Genomic DNA, 20,611 nt, shown 5'->3' with positions numbered 1-20,611 from the left:
ATGAGGTATAAGACTGCTGAAACCAAGAGCTAAAATTAAGTTTCTTCAAAAAAAGATGCTGGTCAGGCACGGTGGCTCATGCCCGTAATCCCGGCACTTCGAAGGCTGAGGCACGAGGATCACTTGAGCCCAGGAGCTCCACAACAGCCTGGGCAGCATTGCAAGACCCTGTCTCTATTAAAAAAAAAAAAAAAAAAACCATATCCAGTCAAATATATTAATTATGTTTTCTAGTACAAAGAGAACCAATTTGAAAAAGACATAATTTCCAAATTTCAAAAGTCTTGCAAATAATGCCTATGTGAATTATTCCATGCAAATTAGATTATCCATTCCACAAGTATGCATCTGCTATATAGTCTTTGATTTAAAGAGGACAAGGCCGGGCGCAGTGGCTCAAGCCTGTAATCCCAGCACTTTGGGAGGTCGAGGTGGTGGATTACTTGAGGTCAGGAGTTCAAGACCAGCCTAGCCAACATGGTGAAACCTCATCTTTACTAGAAGTACAAAAATTAGCCAAGCTTGGTGGCATATGTCTGTAATCCCAGCTCCTCGGGAGACTGAGGCAGAAAAATCACTCGAACCTGGGAGGCAAAGGTTGCAATAAGCCGAGATCATGCCACTGCACTCCAGCCTGGGCCACAGAATGAGACTCCATCTCAAATTAAAAAAACAAAACAAAACAAAACAAAAAAACAAAAAAAAACAAGGACAAAAATAACTTAACTTGCACTGAAAAAGGTAACTGGATTACCTACCTACTCAATAAATATGGCAGTGGACAGAGTTTTATTTCTTTTTGCTTGCTGAGACAGTGTCTCATTCTGTCACCCAGGCTGGAATGCAGTGGTGCAATCACAGCTCAGTGGCAACCTCTGCTTCGGGGGCTCAAGCGACCCTGCCACCTCAACCTCCCAAGTAGCCAGGACTACAGGCATGCGCCACCATGCAAGGCTAATTTTTGTATTTTTAGTAGAGATGGGGTTTCACCATGTTGCCCAGGCTGGTCTGGAACTCCTGGACTCAAGCCATCCACCACCTCCCAAAGTGTTGAGGTTACAGGCATGAGCCACCATGTCAGCCCAGTGGACATAGTTTTATGAGACTAACATACTTCCACCTTTATGCAATCTTGAACCAATCTAGTTATTCTCTATGTCTATAGCATAGGGAACATTTTTTCTTTTTATTTGCTATCATACTTTACAAAAGCCACAGAGGGAACTTCTGTGAATGAGAATAAGTATGTACCCTAGTGATTCATGCCATGGAAACACATTGTAAGCGAAAGAATTTTAAAGCAAGTTATTTCTAGTAACTTAATTCCTTGGAAAGAGTATAAGAATTAAATTGTACATTTTTGTGTTCAAACAGAAAACTATAAGGCTTTGACATACAGTAAGAATAACATAACCCTAATTAGACATTCACTACTTTAAAATTTATATTTGGCCAGGAAAGGTGGCTCACGCCTATAATCCTAGCACATTGGGAGGCGGAGATGGGCAGACTGCCTGAGCTCAGGAGTTCAAGACCAGCCTGGGCAACACGGTGAAACATCGTCTATACTAAAATACAAAAGAAATTAGCCATGCGTAGCGGTGTGCACCTGCAGTCGCAACTACTTGGGAGGCTGAGGCAGGAGAACTGCTTGAACTCGGAAAGCAGAGGTTGCAGTGAGCCGAGATCACGCCACCGCACTCCAGCCTGGGCAACAGAGCAAGACTCCATCTCTACCCAAAAAAAAAAAAAAAAAAATATATATATATATATATATATATATATATATGAAAATTTCTGAGCTAAAGATTAACCTTGTTCTATCAGGAAAGTTCAACATATCAAATGTTTACTTCACCAAAATCTCAGGTTGTCAAATGATTTATACATGGACACCTAAATTCCAGATCATATATCTGAATGCATGAAAATTATTTTAAAAGGTCTTCTGTAATTCAGATGCTTCACAAAATCAGATGTACTTTTTTTTTTTTTTTTGAGACAGAGTATCTCTTTTTATTTTTGAGACTCCATCACCCAGGCTGGAGTGCAGTGGTGTAATCTCAGCTCACTGCAACCTCCGCCTTCCTAGTTCAGGTGATTCTCCTGCCTCAGTCTCCCGAGTAGCTGGGATTACAGGCACCTGCCACCATGCCTGGCTAATTTTTCTATTTTTATTAGAGATGGGGTTTCACCATGTTGGCCAGGCTGGTCTCGAACTCCTAACCTCAGGTGATCCACCTGCCTCGGCCTCCCAAAGTGCTGGAATTACAGGCGTGAGCCACCGCACTGGGCCTCAGATGTACTTTTGACACAGTTATTACAGTCAATACAATTCACTTTCTATTCAGTAGCCCAGTAAACAACATTGAAAAAAAAAAAAGTTGTTGTTCTTTGGTTTGTTTTTGTTTCTTGGGGTTTTTTTTTTTTAGTCAGGGTCTGACTCCCAGGCTGAAGTGCAGTGGTGCAATCTCAGGTCGCTGCAACCTCTGCCTCCCGGGCTCAAGGGATCCTCCCACCTCAGCCTCCGGAGAAGCTGGGACTACAGGCATGTACCACTACGCCCAGCTAATTTTTGTATTTTTTGTAGAGATGGGGGTCTCTGTATGTTGCCCAAGCTGGTCTCAAACTCCTGGGCTTCAATGATCCGCCTGCCTTGGCCTTCCAAAGTGCTGGGATTACAGGTATGAACCACGTGCCCATTCCCAAAAATGGTTTTAAAGACATCTGATGTATCATCCTCCCTCCTTAACTGCACTCATTAAATAATTAACATTTCTTCATTTCAAAAAGGGAATTCATCACTCCTCTCCTTCCTTCCACTCCATGCCCTAAAACCCTTAACTAGCCTAAAGCCTCTCCTCTTAGGTAGAAGAGATCTTTAAACATGTGCCATTATAAACTCTAAATTTTTTGAATAAATAGCCAGAGATTAAACTCTAATCCAAAAGTAAAATCTTCTCTGTGTAACTAAATGAAAAGATACTAAGGCAAGCTTGTCCAACTAGAGGCCCAGGATGACTGTGAATGCGGCCCAACAAGAATTTGTAAACTTTCTTGAAACATTATGAGATTATTTTGCCATTTTTTTAAAAGCTCATCAGCTATCATTAGTGTCAGTGTATTTTATGTGTGACTCAAGACAATTCTTCCAATGTGGCCCAAGGAAGCTAAAAAATTGGACACCCTTGCCCTAAGGTATCAATACTATTTAATGTACCATTATAAGCAACAGAATACAAAATAACATCTGAAAAGAGATGGCAGCAATGTAAAACATTATGGTGAGGCAAAAGATTATATAGGAAGGTTTCATTGCTTAGAACATAAATTATAACAATATTTCATCTATAAGCTAACTTCCAAATTACTAATTTCTCCTTGAAGAAAAAATGTACTTTCAACTAAACATCTGAGAACCTACTTTGTATCAGGAACTCTTCTAAGTATTTGCAATACAATACACACCTTTGGCTTGAAGACAGAATACAGGCTAGGATGTAACAGGAATGTAAACAAACCATAACCCACTGTGATATAATAATGCGTTAAGTAATCACGTACAAATAAAGCAGAAACAAAGGTGGCTTCACAGAGAAAGTGAACACCTGAGTAAAGTTCTGAAGGAAAAACAAATGTGCCTAGAAAGGAAAATATGAGAGATGGAAGTATGTAGAATAGGCTAGGGGAAAAGTATGTATAGAGATATGGTGGTGTTTAGAACAAATCACAAGTATTCAGTTCACCATTAGCAGAGGGTCAAGTTTGAGAACAAAAGATGAAGCCTGAATACAATTTTTAAAAAGTATTGGTCAGGCACGGTGGCTCACGTCTGTAATCCTAGCACTTTGGGAGGCTGAGGCGAACAGATCGCGAGATCAGAAATTAGAGAACAGCCTGGCCAACATGGTGAAACCCTATCTCTACTAAAAATACAAAAATTAGCCGGTGTGGTGGTGCGTGCCTGTAATCCCAGCTACTCAGGAGGCTGAGGCAGGAGAATCTCTTGAACCCAGGAGGCGGAGGCTGCAGTGAGCCAAGATGGCACCACTGCACTCCAGCCTGGGTGACAGAGTGAGACTCTGTCTCAAAAAAAACAAACAAAAAAAGTATTGTTTTAGTGCCAAGCACAATGGCTCATGCTTGTAATCCCAGCACTTTGGGAGGCTGAGATGGGAGGACTGTTTGAGCCAAGTTCAAGATCAGCCTAGACAACACAGTGGGACCTCATCTCTACAAAAAATGAAAAAAGGAGCCGGGCATGGTGGCCCATGCCTATAGTCCCAGCAACTTTGGAGGCTGAGGTGGGAGCATCACAAGCCCAGGAGGTCAAGGCTGCAATGACATGAGGTCTCATGTCTCAAAAAAAATTAAAAATAAATAAGTAAATAAAAACATATTGTTTCCTATACTAAGGAATTTGAGGATCATTCCCTGGGCAAAGAAAAAATGATAAAATCAGATTTGCATTTTAGAAAGGAATGTCTGTGGCAGTGTGGAGGAAGAACTGGGGAAGACGGAGTAAAAATGGAAATAGGTCGACAAATCAGTGGCCTCTGGCAGTAGTCTAGGTTAGGGTGTCTCAACATCAGCACTATTGACTTTGGATAATTCTTTCTTGTGGGGGGCTGTCTTGTGCATTGTAGGATGTTTAGCAGCATCTCTGTCCTCCCACTAAATACCACTAAGCACCAACTACCCAGTTGTAACAACCAAAAATGTCTCCAGATATTACCAAATGTTCTCTGGGGGTAAAAAGACACAACTGCCCTGGCTACGAATCACTAGTCGAGAAAGGAGGAGATGAACTTGAGGCAATAACAAGAGAAATAGAGAACTAGTGAAGGCTTACTTGTGGAAACATCTGGTAGGTTAAAAACAACTATTGGTGATTAATTGGAAGCAGGTGCTAAGGGAAAGGAAGAGTTTAAAGAGAAGATGAGAAAATAAACAGGGCAAACACAATTTTAAGGGAAATGTTTATTTACTATTTCAGTTCTTTAAGATCCAAGCCCCTCCTTCAGAGCAAACAAAAGCAACAACTCCTCTTCCCTTCCGAGCTTCTAGAAATCCTCACCTAGACCAACTTTTAAGAACACAGTGATCCCCCAAAACAGGTAAATTCCCTTATCGATCCTCTATTCTTGATAGCCTGACCAGTTCCACCTTGCTGGTTATTATGAAATAAAACCATTTGAAAATGCCGTGTCCTATTGAACGTGTAAGTTAACATTGTACAACAAAATTCCCAATCCCCTTGATATGGTTTGGCTCTGTGTTCCCACCCAAATCTCATCTCAAATTATATTAATAATGCCCATGTGTTAAGGGAGTGACTAGATCATGGGAGTGGTTTCCCCCGTGCTATTCTCGTGATAGTGAGTTCTCACGAGATCTGATGGTTTTATAAATGTTTGACAGCTCCTCCTTCATACACGCTTCTCTCTCCTGCCACCCTGTGAAGAAGGTGCCTGCTTCCCCTTCCACCATAATTATAAGTTTCCTGAGGCCTCTCAGCCATGTGGAACTGTGAGTCAATTAATCCTCTCTCCTTTATAAATTACCCAGTCTCGGGTATTTCTTTATAGCAGTGTCAAAATGGACTAACACACCCCTTTTCCCGTGGTAAAACATCCAGCAGAGGCCAGGCACAGCAGCTCATACCTGTAATCCTAGCACTCTGGAAGGCCAAGGCAGGAGGACTGCTTGAGGCCAGGAGTTCAAGGACCAACCTGGGCACCATAGTGAGACCCACCCCATCTCTACCCCTGCCTCCTGCCAAAAATTTTTTTTAATAATCCAGGTGTAGTGGTGTGCCTATAATTCCAGCTATTCAGGAGGCTGAAGTGACCAGGAATTCAAAGCTGCAGTAGGCTATGACTGTGCCACTGCACTCTAACCTGGCAATAGAGTGAGGCTCTATCTCAAAAAACAAACAAATTGGCCAGGTGAGGTGGCTCACGCTTGTAATGCCAGCACTTTGGGAGGCCGACGCGGGCAGATCACTTGAGGTCAGGAGTTCCAGACCAGCCTGGCCAACACGGTGGAACCTTGTCTTTACTAAAAAATACAAAAATTAGCCAGGCGTGGTGGTGGGCGCCTGTAGTCCCAGCTACTCTGGAGGCTGAGGCAGGGGAATCATTTGAACCTGGGAGGCAGAGTTTGCAGTAAGTCGAGATTGTGCCACTGGACTCTAGCCTGGGTGGTAAGAGCAAGACTGTCTCAAAAGTAAAATATCAAACCAAACAAACAAAAAAGCTCCAGGTTTGAATAAAAGTTTTCAAGAATAAGAAAAGGTTTGAAAATATATTCTAGAGTAGTACTTCTCAAACAATAGTGAACACAGAAATCTTCCAGGGATCTTGCTAAAATAAAAGATTCTGACTCCGTAGGCCTTAGAGCAAGGCCTAAGAATCTGTGTTTCTAAAGACACTCCGAAGACTGCAAATGCTCCTGGTCTGGTGATCGCACTTTGAGCACTAAAGTTCTTAATAACGTCCGAGAGAAGATCTGCAGAAGAAATAACTAGTGGTACAAACAGAAATTGGAGCCACTCCCCAAAATGAGAAGGGGTAAAGGTTTAAAAATTCAACATCTCAAGTCCTTGTAGCTAGCTCCTTGCCCCTTTGGAGCTTGACCTCAACACTGAGAGCTTTTTTCGTTTGTTTGTTTTTGAGATGGAGTCTCATTCTGCCGCCCCAGGCTGGAGTGCAGTGGCGCGATCTCAGCTCACTGCAACCTCCGCCTCCTGGGTTCAAGCCATTCTCCTGGTTCAGCCTCCTGAGCAGCTGGGATTATAGAGGCCCACCACCACGCCTGGCTAATTTTTGTATTTTGAGTAGAGATGGGGTTTCACCATGTTGGCCAGGCTGGTCTTGAACTCCTGACCTCATGATCCACCCAGCTCAGCCTCCCAAAGTGCTGGCATTACAGGTGTGAGTCACCACGCCCGGCTAACACTGAGAGCTTTTATGATCACTACTTGTAGCCCTCAAAGCCCTAGCTTTTCCAAAAACCTTTGCCCCATTTTATAAAAGCCAGTTCCAGTGGTTTAGGACTAAGGGAAGTCTACTCTCAATACAGGGGAGGTAAGCCTCTAGACTCACTATGTCAAAGGAAAGAATAGAAGGTAATTTTAGGACTGTTTTAGTTCTGAAGACTAGATGCACATACGTATATTTTTTCATTCCTTGATTTACTCAACATTTCAGTACAAACCTCTCTATCATTCTTAAAAATAAAATGATCAAGAAGATCTATTCTCTTCTCCCAAAAAGTTCAGAGTCCAGCTAAAATAACAATCTATAAATATCAGCACTTGTATAAAAAAATGTAGTTAAAGCTACCAAGTAACAGACCAATTTTCAGAGCACAACTCTTTTGGTAATTGCAAAACAGCACCATCTCCAAAATGCCTCACATTATCAGTCACATATTATTACATATCATGGTCTACTCATTAATAATAAACTAGAGAAAACTAATTGTTGGTTCAGGACAAAAAGTTTCCAACGCCGTGAATTATAAGAACCTCCTTTGAACATCAAAAACGTAATCACTGTATAGATAATCATTTCACTATTCACACTCTGAAACAATGTAATTTTTTTTTTCTGTTTCTTCTTTTTTCTAGACAGTCTTGTTCTTTTGCCCAGGCTGGAACGCAGTAGCCCAACCATAGCTCATTGCAGCTTCAAACCCCCGAGCTCAAGCGATCCTCCCACCTCCGTCTCCCACACAGCTGGCACTATAGGTGAACACCACCATGCTCCATTAACTTTTTCAAATTTTTTGTGGAGACCAGGTCTTGCTATGTTGCCTAGGCTGGTCTCAAACACCTGGCCTCAAGTGATTAACCACTAATCATTAATGGTATACTTTGATATTTAATTCTTATAATTGCAGATATGCTAAAGTATCAGGACATTTAATGAAGAGAAGGAAGATCATCAGGAGTCACAGGAGGTTGTAAAAAAAAATGCAGGCTTATTTTGAAATAAATATATAATAAATCCTAGGCTAGAGGTTTCTCAATCGATGTATCTAAGACCCTTAGGACTGTCAGGAGATAGGCTGCTGAGTTGATGCTGTAAAAGATAATAAATTCATATATTCATTTAAGCAGTGTCTGAAAAGAGATATTTCACATTTGTATACTACTATTTTTCAAGTTTGTAAAGATGTTCTGATTAATAAAACATAAATCATTTTAAAATGTCATTTAAGTCATTCATTGGGCCAGGTGAGGTGGCTCATGCCTGTAATCTCAGCACTTTGGGAGGCTGACACAGGAGGATCACTTGAGACCAGGAGTTCAAGACCAGCCCAGGCAACATAGTGAGACCCAGTCTCCACAGAACTTTAAAAAATTAGCTGGGCATGGTGGCATGTGCCTGTAGTCCCAGCTAAGTTGGGTAGATGAGACAGGAGGATCACTTGAAGTCGGAGTTGGAGACCAGCCTGGGCAACAGGGCAAGACACTGCCCCTCAAAAAATAAAAATAAGTAAAAAATGAGAAAAATTATATCAAACACGGCAGAACACAATTTACATGTATAAACACATATACACATATTTGTAGCTTCTGCTATGAGTCAGGTCATTGAGGGGGACAAACATTATCTACATAGTAATTTAAGGAAGTCTACAAAGCAGTCTTTACTTATGTTCTTAAAATCTCAGTGTTACAAAGGGATTTTATGCTACCAAAAATAAAATCAGTTGGAAGATCTTGCTATGCAAGGGCACACTGAATTTCTAAAGAACTGGAACACCAACTGCAACTTCTTATATCCTTGTTCTTTAGACTGGAACCACAACACGTACCAGATACAAAGAAATAAAATAGCATGCCCAAGTTATTAAAATATTTTGAGTGAAAGTAAGTTGTTGTATTTTTTGAGACAGGGTCTTGCTCTGTTTCCCAGGCTGGAGGGAAGTGGTGCAAACACAGCTCGCTGCAGCCTCAACCTCCTGGGCATAGGTGATCCTCCCACCTCAGTCTCCCAAGTAGCTAGGACTACAGGCGTGCACCACCAAGTCAAGCTCATTTTTGTATTTTCTGTAGAGACAGTGTTTCGCCATGCTGCCCAGTCTGGTCTCAAACTCCTGGGCTCGAGTTATCTACCCACCTCAGGATCCCAAAGTGCTGGAATTAAAGGTGTGAGCCATCTCGTGAGGGCTTTTTTCTTTTTAAACACGGGTCTTACCATGTTGCCCAGGCTAGTCTCAAGCAATCCTCTTACCTCATCTTCCCAAAGTGGTGGGATCACAGGCATGAGCCACCATGCCAGGCCATTTTTTTTTTTTAAACAAGAAAGTTATTTCCATGATAATCTATCAATTGTAATGAACATTAAAGTTTTCTATCAATTTCAGTCCCTTACCAAATGCATTCATTATATTAACAGTCTTGTTCTGTTGCCCAGGCTGGAACACAGTGGCCCGATCATAGCTCATTGCAGCTTCAAAACCCTGAACTCAAACCTCCCACCTCAGTCTCCCACGTAGCTGTCACTATGTAGCTGCCAGAATGTTTACTGGCTTGTTAGCAAAAGGTTTCCATTTTATTCAACTTGTATGTGTACACTTTTTCAAAAATGAGTTTTATTATAATTGAATTTAAACAAAGATGGTAAATAATGAAAAGCAGTCTTGTACATAATTAGATAAACTTTTAAACTGCAGATCATAATAGAAGACTATAACAATAACTACCATTTGACAAGTACAAGGCACTATAAACACTATATCCATTAACATATTTAATTCACATAATTCTGTGACATAGCGCCTATTTTATACCAACTTTACAGATGATAAAAGTAAGTCTGAGAGGAGGTTAAAATAACTTGCCTATTATCTCAAAATTAACATAAAGTAGGGTTCCAACACTTGTCCTCTTAACGTCTCATCTCCAACTCAAAGAAATCAATTCCACATTCTGTAATGTTCCTTAACATTTTACAATCTTAATGTCATTCTAGCTAAACCTAAGATAACGAAATACAAATACCCAAATGAATAAATCTTTTTTTTTTGAGACGGAGTCTTGCTCTGTCGCCCAGGCTGGAGTGCAGTGGCCGGATCTCAGCTCACTGCAAGCTCCGCCTCCCGGGTTCCCGCCATTCTCCTGCCTCAGCCTCCCGAGTAGCTGGGACTACAGGCGCCACCACCTCGCCCGGCTAGTTTTTTGTATTTTTTAGTAGAGACGGGGTTTCACCGTGTTAGCCAGGATGGTCTCGATCTCCTGACCTCATGATCCGCCCGTCTCGGCCTCCCAAAGTGCTGGGATTACAGGCTTGAGCCACCGCGCCCGGCCTGAATAAATCTTTTTATATTTAATTAGCATGGATGGAATCAATGAGAACAGATAAAGACTTCATTCAAATAACTAGAATTTAAAAGTTCTCCTTCCCCATTTTCAAAATACAAGGACAACAAATCTTGGGAATAAAACAGAGTTGGGGAAAACCACATGGTTTTGGTTACATTTAACTTGGAGCTTAGGCTAGCATGTTTGTGGATGAGAATTTTAAGTTCACCTTTACTAATTGATTCTGCAAACCTACCTCCTAGGAAAATAGGGATGAGCTATCAATAATGTTAGACCCCTAAATATTAGCTATTAAACTTTGCAAATAGAATGACCAGAGTGTAAAGAAGCCAACCAGCTTACCTTAGAATGATCTACTAGTTTGTAGGTTCAAGTGGTAAATGCACCATGGTCTTACTTAAACTACCATTACTGTGTATAAGAACTCAAAATCTTCAAAGCTATATGATGAGTATAGCCAACAGTATTACAAACTGTATATAAAAGGCATACAAAAATTTCAGTTCACGTTTAAATATGATAAAGCATCAAACACCAATACTACCACACATACCTTTTAAAAAAAGGCTTCCAAAACAAACTCATGAGAGCTCTTTTTAAAAATCAATCAACAGAACAAAATTCTCCTACAATCATGAATTCAGAGGAAGCTCTCTTGATTCAACAAAAACAAATGGTCACTGCACAAAAAGTGCCAATTAAAATAAAGTACAGGAAGTACATGGTTGAACCTCACACTTGTTAAAACAAAATTTAATCTGTTCTTTCCAAAGTACATCTTTATCTCAACCCAATCCTAGAAACTCAGCCACAAATACTCTTTACTTAGCAGGAAAGGAAAGTCAACTCTCAAAGTCTTTCTCTATAAGAACTATCATATTTTTAGCAAGTTTCAATCTAATGTTACTTGTGTATTTTAAGAAAAGAATAGATTGAGGCTGGAGATAACCAACAGGAAGAACATTCAAGCCTACCAGTTAAAAAGCAGAGAAAAGAGAGAACACACAGCCATTTACTAAGGGTAACTGATTACTAGAGATCATTCACAATAAAAATCACAGTGTATTCAAATTAATTATAAAAAACAATGATGGTCCTTTATATTCAAATTACTAACTCATTGGATCAGAGAGTTCCATGTTATTTTCACAAAAATTGGCTTAATATTTTTCTATTTTAAACATAGTACGACAGAAACAGAGTAAGCCTGCATGACATTTCAACACTGACAGCATAAATTACTCGTGAAATTCAAGACCAACAACAAAATGGAGGGAGACTGTAACATCTGATAGAAGAGATTTACATCTCTAATGTACAAAGAGCTCTTAGAATGAATTTAAAAAATAGCCCAATAAGAAATGAGCAAAGGACATAAAATAACACCAATGACCAATAAACATGAAAGAGAAGTCTGCAACACCACCAAATGTAAACAAGGTTTTTTGCCTGTGAAATCACAAAAATATTAAAGATTTTTATAGCCCGGTGTTTTCAAGACTATAGAAAAACCAGCCCCTATTAGTTGGAATATAATTTGTGCTGCATTTCTGAAAAGTTGTCTGTCAATTATAAAAAATTAAATTGTCTATTCTTGCCCCAGAAATCATTTTGACAGAAATTTACACTGAAAAAAATCACTTAAGTGGAAAAAGAAGCAGGCATAAGGTTAAATGATGTTTTATCTCCTCCTCTCCATATTACCAGTGGACTATTTTTCACCCTGTAGTAAATTCAGTCAACTTACCCTTCTCATATTGCCCTATGTAATTTATATTACTCTATGCAAATTACTTGATCTCTCAAATTTCCATTTCCCAAAACAGAAAAAGCAATCTCTCCCAAAGAACTGTTGACGTAACTAGATGATATGATAAAATATAAAACATTTAATTTATAAAATAATTATTTAAGTTTACCATATTATCTGGAACAAATATAGAAAATCATCATTCATATAAATAAAATCAAGTTTCTATCTGTCTGCAATTACATTGCAAGAAACCCCCGATGGATTTTCACATAATCTGGAGGACATGTTTGAGAAGCTAACAGGAAGAAGTTTCTGTGAGGAAGGTGGCAAAAAATTAATACTGGTGGAGGAGGGGGTCTGAACATCTCAAAGAAAAGGTAGACATCCTCAGAGCAGCTACAGAACCACACTTCCAGAGGACAATTGTAATATAGCCTGATCCAGAGTGAGTAGCCAGGGATACTTATTTCACAACAGTTAACAATTTCCAAGAAAAGTTCGAAATTTGACCAACACTATTTATTAGCTACTACCCATAACAGTCACCACTTCTGTGCCAGGTAACACATCCCATTTAGTCCTCAAAACAACCTTACATAGTAGGCACCACATTCTCATCTCGCAATGAAGAAACAAAAAGGTTTACTATGTTGAAGACACAAAGATCATCAGTGAAGCAATACAAATTCAATCCTGACTGCCTCGCATCTAACTCGAAACCCGAAAGCCTTAACCACCACTCAGTACTGCCGTGTTATTACCATTCCTGCTGTTTGTTCTCTGAGAAATTAAAATTCTCCAAGAGGCTCTAAGTAAGCTATAAACAGGAACCACGCATGGGTGTCTTCCCCACACCCCGAACTTGGACTCCAACAACTGTGTCAGTTTCCAGAGGAAAACATATCTATCTTGAACCCTAAAAGTTCACCTAAACCTGGCTTAGGCTGAGATGGCACACATTCCATCCTCCATCTTGACAAGTGGGGTGAACGAATGTTTAGTGACTTCAGAGCATAATAGTTATGAGGACATTAATTTGGAATTCTCGTCACAATTTTCCAGAAACAACACTGAATAATACTCAATGGGTAAAAGATACTGATGTGGCTTACTGGAAATCTACATACCAAGTAAGGCATTATTTCTTTGAGAACATACATAAAGAAACTAAAAACAATTGTTTTACACATTAAATTGAGATTGTAATCTCTTTTAAAATTTTGTTATCTTTCAATGTCTTCTCCATTTTTTCCTTTTCTTTTTTTTTCTGACATAAATACTTGATTTAATATGCCAAAAAGGCCGAGCCTAACCATCAGCAGGATTAAGAAAAGATTTACATTCCAAATTGTCTATGCTATACTCACATTAATTTCTCCAAATTTACTTTATCTTTCTCCATAAAAGAACTCTACCGTAAATATGCTCTAGTCTTTGTTATTCCATATTTTATTGCCTAGAGTAGAAATAATGTAAAAATTATCTTTCAAAGAAAGACTTTAGAATACAAATGCTGTAAGAAAACTTTTAAATGTCAAGTTAATCAGAAAACATAAAATATTTATCATCAGTAAGTTTTCTAAGAGAGATGGGTGCTCTTAAGATAAAGAACAGCACAAAAAGGAGACCCAATCTAGGTTCCGACAAAGAAGAAAGCAGAGAAAAGGACTGCTGGTGAATTTTTCTCTCAAGCAGAATAATCCAGAACTGTACCTCTAACAACCACCTCTCCTCACAAATAAGCTATCAGCAGATGAACCAGCCAAGTCCCTTTGGTCCCACTTCCCTAGTCCTAACAAAAAGCTTTAAAAGCAAGAACAGAAGAAATAAACATGATACTTTAAAAGTCTTTGCCTCCTAACCCCAAAGAATTTAGCTTGACGTTAAAACTTAAAAAAGTTTACAGAGTGACAATCTGTTCTCTCAGCATTAGAAATATAATACAAATATCCAGGTAAAACTGCATATTGACTGAAACAATACACTAAAGTAAACCAAAGAAACACAAACGATGGGTGTCAGACCATGTTTTGCTTTAATAAATGGAAGAAGTAGGGGGAAGCTGAATAAAATGTGCCAGGGTGAATAAAAAAAGAAGGTGAAGAAGGGCAATAGCCCAGAAAGATATAAAAGGAGAAAGCTAAGATACAAAGGGGAAAAAAAGATATAAAAGGAGAAAGCTAGACACAAATTTGAAAGATTTCTCATTTTGCCTAGGATTTGCCTCAATCATACATGGTTGCCCTACATAAAAACTTCTGTCTTAGCAAGAATCATTAGCAAGATATCACAGCACTGAACCACTTGAATATCTGTATTCCAACATCTAACTCTGTTGTAAAGATACTTTGTTCCCAAATAATTCCTCATCAGAAATTTTAACGCTTGTCTAGATCACATCTGTGATTCACAGTGACTCACAAAACTACTTCTTCTCATAACAGTGGTCAAATTTAATTTTATCTATCTTGCTATTAAGGTTTACTCATGTAATAATCTCTTGTATATTAACTCCTACATTTAACAAAACTCAAATAATGGTTACTTTTTCTATCTATAAAATTAGGCATTCCTAATGTGGCAAATAAAAGAAAATCAGTGCTTCTCAAACATCAAAAAAGATTACTTTTTTAAAAAAACTCCTATACATCATGGTCCTATAATTTTGTAAAATAAAGATAAATTACTAGAAAAATGATTCCATATTTGAATGTCATGGTATCATCAAATTGTTACAGAAGTCTCTAGACATTTATTTTCAGTGTTTATCTCCTAACAGACAAGCCTCTAGACTAGCCCTGGTCCCATGACACATTATGAGTAGTACTGGCCAAAGGCGTACATTCTCACCACACAAGTTTCTCACATAGTTAACAACAGTTATACAGCCCAGATATACGGCTGTGACCCTTCTGTACCGTTTTTTTGTTGTTGTTGTTTTTGTTTTGTTTTGTTTTTGAGACAGGGTTTTGCTCTGTCACATAGGCTGGAGTGCACTGGAGTGATCATGGCTCACTGCAGCCTCCACCTCCTGGGCTCAAGTCATCCTCCTACCTTTCAGCCTCCCGAGTAGCTGCAACTACAGGCATTCACCACTATTCCTGGCTAATGTTTTTGGTTTTTAGTAGAGACCAGGTCTCACTACATTGTCCAGGCTAGTCTTGAACCCCTGACCTCAAGTGATCCTCAAGCCTCAGTCTCCCAAAGTGCTGGGATTATAGGCATGAGCCACCATAACAGACTGTACTATTTTTCACATCCCATATTTTCCTTGAAGTTCCTAAAGATACTAAGGCCCTCAGCCATATTTTCTTAGCTTATCTATGATTCTCAGAATGGAGAAGAATCAGAGTTTACTAAAGCTCCTGCCTCTATCACTTGTAAGCAAGCATACCTTTTGCCTAGGTATCTTTGCCTCTATACATTTCTCATCCACAAAAAATCCAATTCAAAACATCTTTTCTCCAGAAATTCTTCAGGATCTGGAGAATTCTTTGCTACCTAGTGATCATCAAATATTTAAATTGGCACTAATTAATATGCTGCTGAGTAAATGTTCTCTTGTAGGTTCATGTATTACATCTCCAACTAGATTTTACGGAAGAAAAAAAATTCAGTCCTTCATTTTCAATTTGTCCACATAGCATACAGTAAAACTGCCTATTATAAAAATACCTGACTAATCTGACCCCAGTAAATCACATAATCCCACAGGCAAAAGTTAGCATATCTGGTTCAGAGATTAGCCCAACTTGAGATTTTCAGAAAATGATTTACCTCACTAGCTATGATATAGTGGTAAGCATAGTCTAACTATCTGTTCTCCTGTATCATTATAAAACAAAGTATCACTAAGTAATCATGCTAGCCTGCTGAGATAAATTTGGAGTTGTGATATTCACATAATTTTGAGTTACTTCCATTAAAATTACTTCGTTAATTCACTATGGGTAATATGCCATACTCCTATGCCAAGAGTATCTCTAATGTAAAGAGATTTTGAGATTTGAAACCTTCTCAACTTAACCATTAACAATTTTAAAATATATGCAACCTGTACCCACATAGATTCTAACTATATTGCTCACTACTGGAAAAACTCTCTGTGTCCCTAGATTACACATCATTTTAAACATAAATGGCAAGAAAAATATGGTCCTTCAAGCTATATGAATATATGAACCACAAATTTCTAGGTAGAAAGGGACATGTGGATGCTTTCAATTTAGACAGACATTAAGTTTTAAGATGAATGACACCACAGCAACTATGGTAATGATACGGTCATGCTCTCCATTTCACAGATGGGATGATTCCAGCCTAGAAAGTTGGCCAAAGGTCACAAAATGGGAGATCCAGGGCCTCAAATACCACAGTAGAGTGCTCATTTTTCTATATTAGTCTGCTTCCATTGGATATATTCTAATGTCTCTCCAAATATGTAGGTCACATTTCTAGTAACATTTTATTATTTTCAAATTTCTAGTAACATTTCTAGTAACATTTTATTTTATAATAAATTATAAAAAGAATAGGTACTACATATTCTCAATTTCTAATAATTTTCATTATTTTCTCAAAAGTAAATGTCAGGAGCTCTAAATCATATATTTCCACTTTAAGACACATCCCACTAACCTCTTATATTAGAAATACTTTTAAATATTAATTTGTCATTCTAGTTTCACTTTCTACTCATACATCTGAAATGCCAGTTATTAACTGATTTTTTTTTTTTTTTTTTGGTCTGAGACAGGGTCTCACTCTGTTGTCCAGGCTGGAGTGCAGTGGCATGATCTTGGCTCACTGCAGCCTCAACCGCCCAGGCTCAAACAACTCTCCCACCTCAGCTGACACTACAGGTGTGTACTACCACACCTGACTGATTTTTTTTATTTTTATTAGAGATGGGGTCTTGGTATGTTATACATACTGATCTCAAACTCCTGGGCTCATGCAAGTCTCCCGCCTTGGCCTCCCAAAGTGTTGGGATTATAGGCCTGAGCCACCTTGCCCAGTCAAGTTAACTGATTATTATTTTTTAAATGAGAAAAAGTCATTAGGGAAATACCTAAGAAAATTTAAAAACTTTGTTTTCCTGTAAAAAGCTCTAGAGAACTTGATTTCCAGGTTGTATTTGCTTTTCAGTATTTTACTGCTTGCTTCCACATTGTCAGGCTTTGTTTATTGTCCTGGGTCTGTTTCCACCCAGCTCTTTTTTTTTTTTTTTTTTTTTGAGACGGAGTCTTGCTCTGTCCCGCTGGTTGGAGTACAGTGGCGCGATCTCGGCTCACTGCAAGCTCCGCCTCCCGGGATCACGCCATTCTCCTGCCTCAGCCTCCTGAGTAGCTGGGACTATAGGCGCCCGCCACCGCGCCGGGCTAATTTTTTGTATTTTTAGTAGAGACGGGGTTTCACCGTGGTCTCGATCTCCTGACCTTGTGATCCGCCCGCCTCGGCTACCCAAAGTGCTGGGATTACAGGCGTGAGCCACCGCGCCTGGCCGGCAACTCTTAGTACTACTTCTAACACATGGATTTAGAAACCAAATATTCCAGTTTATAAGAAAAGTATGTAAAGTAAGAGTAAATTTATCCATAATAAGAGCCTATAAGGAAATCCATTAAATTAAACCCACAGATTTCAGTCTATCAATTCTAGTTGCTAAAAAGCATTTTGTAATTACCTTTTCTCATTCTCATCCGTCTCAAAATGGAAATAACATTAGATACATGAGGTTTTAATATAATTTATATTGGTCCTCGTAACTTTTTTTTGTCTTAAGAAAATCTAGTCTTTCTGAATTTTTAAAACTACTTTACTGAGGTCTGTTATACATATTTAATGTATTCAATTCAATGAGTTTGGGGGTAACTATGCACCATGAAGCCATCACCGCCAGCTTCTTGAATTTATTTCATTTTATACTACCTGCTGATCAGATCCTTCTTAAAAGTATCTTAAGTTCATATCAGCTATTCTAAAATTTAATATTCATGAGATACACTGAAATATTTTATCTTCATTTCTGAGCTTTAGTTAATTTTATATTTATTACTCTCATTAAATTTTGGGTCTCTCTTCCATTACTTAGGAAACAATGCTGTAACTTTATAATAACTTCCACCAAGATTTACAACCTCTTTAACATCTTTAGCTGTTACTGGTCCTAACCAAAAAAGACTATCTTCTCTAGATGATTATTAGTATTAACAAGATTCTCATTAAGACTCAAAGGCATCAAATTATTCAGCTTGTCACAACATCAGTCCTTATAAAATACTTCAAAAATCCATATATGGTCTATCAATCTAAATTCCAAATAAAATTAAATCTCTAATGTGAAGAGATTTTCAACTTTTTAAACTGTTGGGCCAATTATGAAAAGTTGAAAATTTTAAGTTTGCCTTGTAATGAGGAGTAAATTAGGGAAGAATCTTTGAAATTTAGATAAAGCCATCAAAAAATAAAGTTTAAACATGATGAATATGCTTACAATGGGTCACATTAACAGCAACTATAACATTAAATCAGATGTTATCTTAAAAATAGAATACATTGAGATAAATAAAATGAACAAAAATAAGCAGGATTTCATCCCTTCACACAAAACCTCTATTCCATGCAGAGATCAAATAAATTTCCACATATAAAAAGATAAAGAAAAAGGATAAACAAAATGCAGGAAAAACACTAAAGCCCATAAAAAGCTCTCCCTCCACTTACGAAAACATTGACATTACATAGGTAACAATGCCAACATCACTTCTAAATTCCATTTAGTTTAATTCAAGTTTCAATTTCACCTACCTTTCGTCTCTGAGAGATGTTGAGGGCACCAAAGTCATTAAACAAGGATGAAGCAGGTGAAGTTAGAGGATCTGAAAGGTAAGTTACATAAGTTTCCACACATAAAACTTGGGTAACCCACAAATCTAGTAACTGCTTAACTGGACAATGCCTATATAAAAAAAGTCAAATGACACAATAATTAAACTTAGTATCTAACACACAGTTATGTTCAAATATTTTCTGAGCAAATGAAACACAAACTGGTGAACTAATTTGCTCAAATATTCAAAAGCTGTATGGATCAGGATAGATCTATTTGACTAGAACCAAAAGAAAAATCAAATAGAGAAAAAAACCTCTTAACCATACTATTGTGTGTGTTTATGAAGGCAGTAAGTTGACCTAAAGTAAATAAAGGTTTATAATCTTAAGACCAAATCTTGGGAAGGATAAAAAGGAGGGTGGGGGGGGGGGTGGGGCGGTGTCAACCACAGAGTCTGAGAGATCCTGTCTTGGATTTCAACACCTCAGCAAGGCTTTAAAACCAGCTACTCTACAAACTATTCCATATTTTAAAGTCTATCACCAGGTATTTGATATTATTACTAAAAAGATAAAAATATTAAGTTGTTAAAGACAGAAGTAATAAATTTTTCAAAATACAAACATGAAATCCAAAGATTTTGTAGGTTCAAAATTCCACTACTCTGCAGAAAGAAGTTACAAACAAAATTATATATCTTAATTATTTCTCACTTTACAAATGAGAAGAGTCTCTGAAAAGGCATGCATGAGATATACTGAAATATTTATCTTCATTTCTGAGCTTTAATTTTTTATTAATCTCATTACATGTTCTGCTAAATCCTAAAAAATGTATTAAATGTTCTTATGTAAAGGAACCTTAAATCTCTTCACAATGTAGTACAAATAGACTGCTGCTTCATTTCTCTGCCTTCTTCTTCCTGGTTTTTCAGACTCACCTTCATTAAAATTAACATGAATTTAATATTAAATAACTAATAGTGCAAAGGGCAAGATGTTAACAAAATAGCTTGACAAAATTTTTTTATGTAACTTATACGCTGACTGTTCTTTAATAATAGAGACATGGTCTTGCTATATTGCCCAGGTCGGTTTCAAACTCCTGGGCTCAGTCAGTCCTCCCACCTGAGCCTCCCAAAGTGCTGGGATTACAGGCGTAAGCAACCACGCCCGGCTTGAGATCTAAATCTCAATAGTTAGATCTGAGTGGGAAGATAACAATTTTTATTTTCTTCTTTACACCCATTTACAGTTTTCAACATGTCTACAATGGTTGTATATTACTTTTAGAGTAAGAAATATATACACAGACACACACAAGCAAAAGGCAACAGGTCTTACCATGGCCTGAATATGGCTTGGCACTGTCGTTTAGAAGGCTTGGGGAGCTGCTACTATTAGTCATTCTCTGAAAAACAAAATATGTATTTATAACATCACTGAGGAATACAGAAATAAAAGTATCCAACCAATTAAGACTGGCCCTCTTTGCTTCTTCCCCTCCAATCTACTGTTCACATTACTGATAATCTAATCTTCCTATAAATGTTACTGCTTGGATTACAACTATGTAAAAACCACCACATGAAATGAAAATTTTACTCACTACCCAGGTATTTAAAGCCAAAGCTACAGACCTATTTTGAATTGTCCTTCCATAACTTATTAGCCTGGGCAAAACACAT

General features: G+C 38.1%; 1 protein-coding gene across 4 annotated transcripts in view; it reads right to left on the bottom strand.

The window, feature by feature from the left end:
• PAN3 (poly(A) specific ribonuclease subunit PAN3) overlaps window positions 1–20,611 on the bottom strand; it is a 157,430-nt gene that overhangs the window by 99,701 nt on the left and 37,118 nt on the right. For all 4 annotated transcript variants that reach the window (XR_004054774.1, XM_030922461.1, XM_030922462.1 and 1 more), the window contains exons 3-4: window positions 20,268–20,334; window positions 18,900–18,970 (exon numbers count right to left, since the gene is read on the bottom strand). Coding sequence is in view for 3 of the 4 variants with exons in the window: in XM_030922461.1 (XP_030778321.1) it covers window positions 18,900–18,970; window positions 20,268–20,334 (138 nt within the window). In the remaining variant the exon portion in view is untranslated. The remainder of the gene's footprint in view (window positions 1–18,899; window positions 18,971–20,267; window positions 20,335–20,611) is intronic.

The sequence above is a fragment of the Rhinopithecus roxellana genome, chromosome 18 (genome assembly GCF_007565055.1).
Source record: "Rhinopithecus roxellana isolate Shanxi Qingling chromosome 18, ASM756505v1, whole genome shotgun sequence".
Classification (NCBI taxonomy): Eukaryota; Metazoa; Chordata; class Mammalia; order Primates; family Cercopithecidae; genus Rhinopithecus; species Rhinopithecus roxellana.
This window is presented reverse-complemented; position numbering and strand designations above follow the sequence as displayed.